Source organism: Anopheles nili, chromosome 3 (assembly GCF_943737925.1).
Source record: "Anopheles nili chromosome 3, idAnoNiliSN_F5_01, whole genome shotgun sequence".
In the NCBI taxonomy this organism is placed as follows: domain Eukaryota; kingdom Metazoa; phylum Arthropoda; class Insecta; order Diptera; family Culicidae; genus Anopheles; species Anopheles nili.
Window position 1 is genome coordinate 4,830,103 of NC_071292.1, and position 8,307 is coordinate 4,838,409.

At 52.4% G+C, this 8,307-nt stretch overlaps 1 protein-coding gene across 1 annotated transcript; it reads left to right on the forward strand.

The window, feature by feature from the left end:
• The first annotated feature begins 1,523 nt into the window (after positions 1 to 1,523).
• Positions 1,524 to 5,080, forward strand: LOC128726555 (tetratricopeptide repeat protein 8). Its single transcript, XM_053820370.1, has 4 exons — positions 1,524 to 1,704; positions 3,668 to 3,810; positions 3,884 to 4,798; positions 4,868 to 5,080. The coding sequence occupies exons 1-4, from the start codon at positions 1,524 to 1,526 to the stop codon at positions 5,078 to 5,080; spliced, it is 1,452 nt and encodes a 483-aa protein (XP_053676345.1).
• The last annotated feature ends 3,227 nt before the right edge of the window (positions 5,081 to 8,307 follow it).

Consider the following 8,307-nt stretch of genomic DNA (forward strand, 5'->3'; position numbering starts at 1 on the left):
GGGAGCAAAAACTACAACGGCTATGCATTTCCGACCACACGAAAATTTTGTCCAGCGAGAATTTTGCACGGTCACGGTGAATAAACGGGCGGCGCAATAGATAAAAGCCCCTCGAGTGACCCAATCGGTTTGGCCATTGTCGCGGCTGAGTGGGTCGGGAAAAGTTTGTCGTTGGACAAAAACGGCTCATGCTGCACTCACATTGGCCCGTGGGGAGGGCAGGGAGGTCCAAGGGAGACGGAAGAGATACAGGACGAAGTCAGCGGGTGGAAATTTTTCATCAAACTTCACGCTCAGTGAATGGCATTAGACCACAAGAGAGAGAGAGAAAAAAATGCGAATGAAAGCTGAAGCGTCCATTGTGTGGCGTATCTGATAAACTGGCTTCGTTCCGCGGAATGTTGCCAGGTGCGTGGGTAAAAGACACGTTGGCTTTTAATTTTTCAGGGTCAGGACACTTAACGGACAACGTAACTTGATGCTGTTAAATATAGCTGTCCGCGAGTGGGAGTAAGTTCGTAATTGTGTCGACTGACTTGGTAAAGGAATTATACGATAGAGCCTAACCTTATAAAAAAATCTATTGGCTTATTTTGAAAAGGTAAAATGAACAATTGTTCGTTTTAAATTGCTGTATGCTATCGTTTGATGCACCGAACGCATTTCTTATGCAGTTATGCAGCGTTCGCTTTGTCCGTGACGAGTTATCGTTTTTGAGTTAAAGCTTTGTACACCGATCGCTAGATGGCGCTGTAAAGCGTTTCTTGAAGCGTTTCGTTAGACTGCACAACGGGAATAGATTTAAAACATTCAGAAATCAATTTAATGTTAATCTATTCTCTTTGATGCATTAAATACTTAAAACAATACATCAATAGCCTTATTTAAAGCATCCCAGAAGTGTTCTTCATTAGTAACACAAGGCTTCAATTGACACATTGTGTGCTTGGGAACCCAGGCCGTTTGATTAACAACAATGCGTTGGCATGGAAACAGCTATCCTGCACGCGAATAAAAGCTGTCAAAATATGGTTTCATCAAGGATAGTGCAAACTGGCCACCTAACCCAGTTAAAATGTGATCTTAGTGTTTTAAATAACGTACAGCCAAAAAGGTACAAGTACATATTCCTCTCAGCCACAATGGGTTGTGATTTTTACAATGTGTGTCATTTTTATCAACCCCGCATCCGCTGTGCAACTGTCCACTGGAAGAGCAGCAACTCACCAACGGACCGTCATCATTTTCAGCCCCAAGAAGCCCCAGAGAAGGTGTCGATCGGATCGCATCCCAGCACGGTCGAAAAACAACCGCAGCCTCCTGAAAGCAACGGCGAAAACGGAAGCGAAGCAGAGACAGCTCCGTAGCCTGAGGCCGAAGCAAAAAATCAACAACAGCCCGTCCCGACAGGACTCCCCGGTGCAAGGACGGCAGTGGACGGGAGTGCCGTCGCAAGGAACCGGGCCCCAAAAAAAAAACCCCGAGCGGACGCAAAGCGAACGAGACGCAGAGCAAATTATATAATGGACAATTTCTTCGCTGCCATATCATTATTCCGTCGACGGAAATATGATGAGTGCATCGAGGTGTGCAACGTCCTGCTGCAGCAAAATGCCCTTCATCAAGGTCCTTGGGAGCTGAAAATGCGATCTATGACCCAGCGAGTGTACATCGACGATATCGAGGCGGACGACGACGTGGCGGGTAGGCGAGTGGACCGGGCGGGGTTTCTTTTGCTTTTTGGGAGCCCTTTTCATCCTCCCCCACCTCCCCCTCCTCCTATTGCCCCCCATTCCACCTTCCCAGTATCCGCAACGAGGCAGCGAAACTGACGCGTCCAAGCCACGATCGTCCTGCATCCGTCTGCCGTCGGCTTGCATCATTGTCTGCGGCCCTTCAGCAGAAGGGCGGCGAGCATCTGCCCAGCCCATCCCCTTCCTCTTCTACCCCTTCGCACACGATCACACGATTGCGCTTTTGTTAACGACGGACTGCAGCAAGAAGCAAAGGATAGAAGAAGAAGAAGGAGAAAAAACAAGCACAAGAAGCGAAACAGACGGACCTCGCAAAAGCCCAAAATCTTTCGCACTCCACCTCTCTCACGTGGTATTCCGATGCCTCTTTCGGGACACTTCGAGGAGTTGGCCGGGCCCGGGCCAATGTATGAATTATCCCGCACGCTTCCCTCGCCCTTTTGCCCCATCAGATCAGCGTCCTTCCGTTTTGGACAGCGTGCTATTTTGCGTGGTTTTGTTTCGTTGCATTCCGTGCCTCGACTCGGCCGCATTTTTTCTGCACTCGACTCGTTCTCGTTTCCTTCTGCTGTCAGTTCCCCCACGCCTCGGTCAGTTCCTGTGCCCTTTTTCCATCCACCCTTTTGGTGGATCCTTTCGCTCCCTCACAGTTTCGCGTGCCCACAGCCCCGGTCCCACTTATGTATGCACATGCACATCCTTTATCTTGATTATTATTATACATATTTTTTAGTGCTTCTCATTTTTGTTACGCGAACGAACCACTCGGTTCGTTCCGGGTCACTCGGACCTCTCGCTTTCTCGCTCTGGCCATTTTCACCCACGGCCCTTTTCGCCATCTTTTCACCTTTTTCAAGGCTGCCTATGCCCCTGATTTGCCTATGGAAGCTCATCTTGGCACACATATACCTTTTTGGTCTGTATTGTTCCTTTTGCTTTTCTTTTATTTTTATTTTTCTGTGGTTTCCTCATACTCCCTCGACCCATCCATTTTCATTTTGGGTGGGGGGGGGGGAGAGTGGGTAGGAGAGCGGTATTTTTCTACCGCACTTCCTGCTGGGACCCTCATCCGGTGCGTCCTTCGTTTGCGCCTGCCAGCATCGGTCATCTTTTACTTTCGGACTTCGCTCCCTCTCTTCTTCGATCGACATTTTGCCCAACGGCATTGGGCGTCGCACCTCCCCCACACGGGTCCTCCCTCCCACACCCCGCCAGAGTTGAACGAATGGCTCCTTCAACAACAACAAAAAAAAAGGTCCAAACTGGTCAGCAGATGTGGTGGAGCCCAACCACCGCACAGTAGCAATCTCATTCTGCCGAAAAGTCGTATTTTTCTTTTCATCGTCCCCCCCGCTTGTTTGACTCCCCAATTCCATTTTCTCGCCATCTCTCTCTCTCACTCTCTCACTCGTGCTTTCTTTGTGCTGTCCTGCTTCCACCGGAGCATGGTTGCATCGTTTGCATCCGCTTGCAGGCGAATGATGCCATCGATTTGCGAGCCACGAATGCGATGCAGGAATGCCAATGCCTCGGGCAGGCCGTGGAGTTGGGGTGGGTTTGGAATTTTTCAATTCCACTAGCCCTTCGACTGGACCTTCCAGCCCATTGCTTCGTCCTTTCGTTCGTCCAGTGTCCGGACGTGAAGTCATTTCCATAAGCCGAACGAGGCGAAGGTGGGGTTCATTTCGGTGCTCTCATTCGGTGTTTATTAAACACCATCGCGAGGAGGCTTTCCTTCAATCATAGGGTCCTTCTCGATTTCCGGGATGGGTCCTTTTAAAGCTTCACCAGAATGCGTCCTTTTCATAGAACCACCCTTCCAAAAGGGGTCCCAAAGAGCACAGCGTAAATATTTCCGAGCCCGAAACACGTTTAATTTGAGCGCCATTTTTTTTCTTCACTTTTTTCCACAGAGGATATTTTGGACACGCAGACGATCGCAACGGCCCCGCGTCCTGGTACCTCCATCCGCACTGCCATCCTACCGGTTGGGACCTCTGGCACCACCACCGCCAGCCGCCCGCGCACCGGAACCGGCCGACCAATCACGGGCATTGTAATCAAAATCATATTAAAAAGCCACCCTTGGTCGGTTTCTCACTCGTCCTGTCGCTTCCATTCCATTTCAGTCCCGTCCGGGCACACTGTCGTTGCAGAGACCAACGTCAACGCTGGGTAACAGGACGGCAGGACGAAGGACAGCCTCGAGAACAGGCACGGGCTCGGCACGTACCATTCGTCTCGGATCGGCCTCGATGTTTGCCGTCGGTGACCCCACGGGACCACTGTTTCACATCTCACGACTTCACCCGGACAAGTACGCCGACCGGGATGCGCTGTCTAAACCACTCTTTCAGTATCTCTACTACCACGAGGGTGACATCCGTAAGGCGATGGCGTTGTGTGATGCCGTCCTGGCACGCCGTCGTCCTGGCGCTTCAAACATCACCGAAACCAGCACCACAAGGACGCAGGACCTCGGTGGAAGCGATTGGTGGTGGCACACGCAAAAAGCACGCTGTCTGCTCGCTGGTGGAAGTCCTCGTGAAGCTGAACCGTACCTACGGCAAGCCCTACAGGATATGCCTCACCCAGATGTGGTGTTGTTGCTAGCACGTATCTACGTACGGCTCGATCAACCTACAGCCGCCTTGGAGGTATGCCGACAAGGCTTAGAACGCCAGCCACGAGAGGTCGCTCTGTTGACGCAACAAGCGCGTATCCTCGAGCTGGTCGGAAATTTAACCGCATCCGTACGACGCTACCGGCAGCTGGCCGCTCTCGATCCGATGTGTACCGAGGCACTTGCTTGCATCGCCGTCAGCTATTTCTACGCCAATCAGCCGGAAACGGCGCTGCTGTACTATCGGCGAGTCCTGTCGATGGGCGCTCATAGCGCGGAGTTGTACTGCAACATTGCCCTTTGCTGTCTGTACGGTGGCCAGCTGGATCTTGTGTTTCCGTGCTTTCAGCGTGCGATCCGGATGGCAACCTCGGCCGAGTTGCGTGCAGATGTTTACTACAACCTCAGCTTCGTGGCGTTGGTAAGAGAATCTCTATTTAAGCGGTGCCCAATTTGTCAAATGATCAATCGCTCTCAATCGCCTTCACAGACCACCGGAGACATTCACCTGGCGCGGCGTTGTTTGAGGCTCGCGATCGCAGCTAACGGGTCGCATGCGTCCGCCCTCAACAACATGGCGGTGTTGGTCGCACGCCAGAAGCAGTACCCGAAAGCTAAATCGTACCTGTTGGCGGCTCGAAGCGCTCATCCTGGCAGCGACGAGATCGGTCACAATCTCGCTCTGATCGACCATTTTCAGTAAACCCCAGGTGGGAAATTTATGCTGCCACCCATCCCATGGCATGTTTCATCACCTGCCCGCGTGCGTGTGTGTGTTTGGTGGCACGCGTCCGATCCTCCTTCTTCGAGCACCTCCGCCCAAGGATGCGTGAATTTATGCGTGGAGGCTTATTTTTAGCTGCCCGTTTGGAGCCGGTTTCTTTTGCGCGTCAGCGGGTTTTTGGTGTGGGGCTGATTCAACGCTCGCGTGTGTGTGATCAAGCAGGCGTTTCAGTTTTCGCCGGTGTTCTCATTTGCACAAACCACCCCGTCCGAGCGGATGTGTCGAAGCATTTGAAGCTCGACCGGGAATCGGATTCAACAACGACCCGGGCGTTGATCGGGGTGAAGCGAGTAGAAAAAGAAGCAACAACAGAAAACGGTTATGTGATCGAAGGCACGAAAAATGGGGTTGACAAGAATGTGCCCCACACATACACACGCTCGTTTCGCGTGGGGTTTGGGGATGCAAATGAGTCCGATATCGACCCGGTCACGGCGTGTGCGCGAGGTAATTTATTTAAAGGTCACGAGCCTCGAGACGGGCCTCCGAAAAGGGAGTACACATATGACCTGGCAGCACGCAATGCGCCGCAAGAAAAGCGACAAAATAACTCACCACGAGAACACGGCGACCAATCGAACACCCTCTCGATCGCGCGATCGATCGCGCCTCCGAGAGGAGGGCCTCCATTTTTGTATTTTCACGAGTGGGGTGAGATTTCTCCCCAAACTCGAACGGAGAAACGCGCAAACGTGGCCAGAAGAAGCCAAAATTAATGCCACACTAACGCAAAATCGAAATAAATAAATACGAAAGAACGCAGGGGAAAGATATTCGTAAAAGATGGCCCAACCAAATCGCCGAAGATAATTTATTAATGTGTTCTGATAGCGAATATTCGTCTGACAGCTTTCGACTGACACTCGATTCATAATGGAGCTGGAAGGAACGCGAAAGAGGACTCTCTCTCTCTCTCTCTCTCTCTTTCTCTCGTTCTCTTCCTGTCGTTTCGCTCGCCGGGTATGGAGGAGAATGGCATTTTTGGGAAGCTTTTTCAAGTCATCCCTCGACGTGGATCGCGATCCCTGCCGGTTGGAAACGCGATCTTGCGGGCTTTCGGGATGCGGGCCCAGCCCGATCGGGTGTTATTTGATCGATATTCGAGATAGACGCACGCCCAGGTGCAAAACGTAACGCGTTTTCAGGCAGCCCGGCCGGTTTTTTCGGAATCTGCGACTCATTTTGTGGCGGTGCGTCACCGAAGAACGCTGGTAGGGGTTTGGATTAGGATCTATTCTCGCTTCACCCACTGGAACGATTCGCTCTCTCTCTCTCGCTCTCTCTATTTCTCTCCTGCCCACACGATGATCAACACTCTGCTCATCCCTTCTGGGATCACGATAAGAAACCCTACGCGATCACCGGGACGCGGCTAATCTCGCCGATCGCACCGTGCGTAACACAACCCAATCGAATGGGGTTCTGATTACAACGCACACTCGCCTCATCCATTGACATCTGTCATTCAAGCGCGGCGACGATCGCTGGCCGGGTCTGGAACCCCGAAAGCTGTACTTTCCCGGGTGGAAAACCCCCTGGCTCGGGTGAGGGTGTCCGAATATGCGACCGTGCGTGACGATCGGTGCGTATTTTATTACCATCGTGGTGATCATCGCGGCGAGTCTTCGCTGGATCGATCGCACTGAGGATCGCCACCAGAACGATCACCCAACGCAGCCAGCGATGTCGTAAGGCTTTTTTTGGGTAGAGCTGAACAGAGCTGGAAAATGTGCGAATGTGGCACATCGAAGGAGAAATTGGCGGGCTGATCGAACACGCTGATCAATCATAATTGGGCGCAGATGTGCGATAAAAATAAACCGCAAGCTGCTCGAGTTGGCATGCACGCAGAGAAGGCAAGCAGATCACTTCGTCCTGTGCGCTTGCGGAGAGTCCTTTAACCTGCGAGTGGCGAGAGACCAAAAGAGCATGGAAGACTCGATGGAATGCAACGGCCTGATCAACGGCGAGTGGTGGAATTTATCATACTTTATTTACTTTATCAAACCCTCCCTACGCACCCTTCGCACCAGGGTTTCAATGCCAAGAGGGCGGAAGAAGGCAGAGTAGGCACCCTCGGTGGCATCCCGGAAAGAATCTCCCAGCACCGATGTTCCCGATGCCGGCTGATACCACGGAACCCGGCTCCGGAGCCAGGTGTACGTGTGCGTGGTGCCGTGTCCGTGTGCTCATCGCCGGTGTGTTTGCATCGAGGTCAAAGACCTCACTCGCCGTCGTCGTCGTCGTCGCGGCCATCTTCTCTCCCAGTGCCGAGTTGAGGGACGAAAACTGCGCCGGTTTTGCGCCTTTTGCGCGTCTGCCAAACAACGCCATGCCTTGCTGGGGTTCGTTTTCGTTTTCCTCCTCTTTTTCTTCTCCCCTTTATCTTCTTCTTCCCCATCTCCGCCTCATCTGCCGCACACGCCAGCCCTTTTCTCCTCTTTCACCCATCGAAAGCTCTCACTTGGCTCGAGTTCTTCTTCCACCTCGGCATTGTGCTTTTTTTGGCCAGTTATTGCTTTTTTGTCTTCTTCCTCACTATCACCCGCCGGTTCGACCATCTCCCGCCCCATGGGCAGCATCCCGAAAATGAGACGAGGCGGAAAAGGAGGCAGCATGGCCATCACCTTTCGAGTGGGGGAATTTTTTTTTTCCTCTTGCGTACGGGAACGGGAAACGCGCGCTCGCGCGCGCACACACGCGGAGCCGGCATCTCGTGGCTGGTGGCTGGCATATTTGGCTGGGGAAGGATGTTCTGAACATCGGCACCTCACCGAAAGCTTGTTTTTATCGCTCGGCAGAGGGCAAAAAGACGAGAGCAAAAAAAAAAGTGAAGCACATTTCGCAACGCGGCCTGCGCGTTTGCGCGGACTTTTGCGCGTCGGCAGACACACGCAGCCTGATCGCGCGCAAAGACCGATCCGGGTCTCTTTTGTCATATTCTCGAGCACACACAAGCGTGAACTATTTCGGATGTGTGTGCCATTTTTCGCTCTTCTTCTGCTTCGATCCATTTGCTCTTGTTCGGCGATCGCGATCGACCAAACGCGCTCGATCACGTGCACGCGGACGTTGATGAAGCTATCGAACGTGAAGGGCAATAAAAAACGCAAGGTGGGTATGATTGCACGTTTTCACGATCACCC

Coding starts and splice junctions, on each gene's coding strand:
- LOC128726555 (XM_053820370.1), top strand. CDS start 1,524: ATGGACAATTTCTTCGCTGCCATATCATTATTCCGTCGACGGAAATAT. Junction 3,811..3,883: donor GCCGACCAATCACGGGCATT/GTAATCAAAATC, acceptor ATTCCATTTCAG/TCCCGTCCGGGCACACTGTC. Junction 4,799..4,867: donor ACCTCAGCTTCGTGGCGTTG/GTAAGAGAATCT, acceptor TCGCCTTCACAG/ACCACCGGAGACATTCACCT.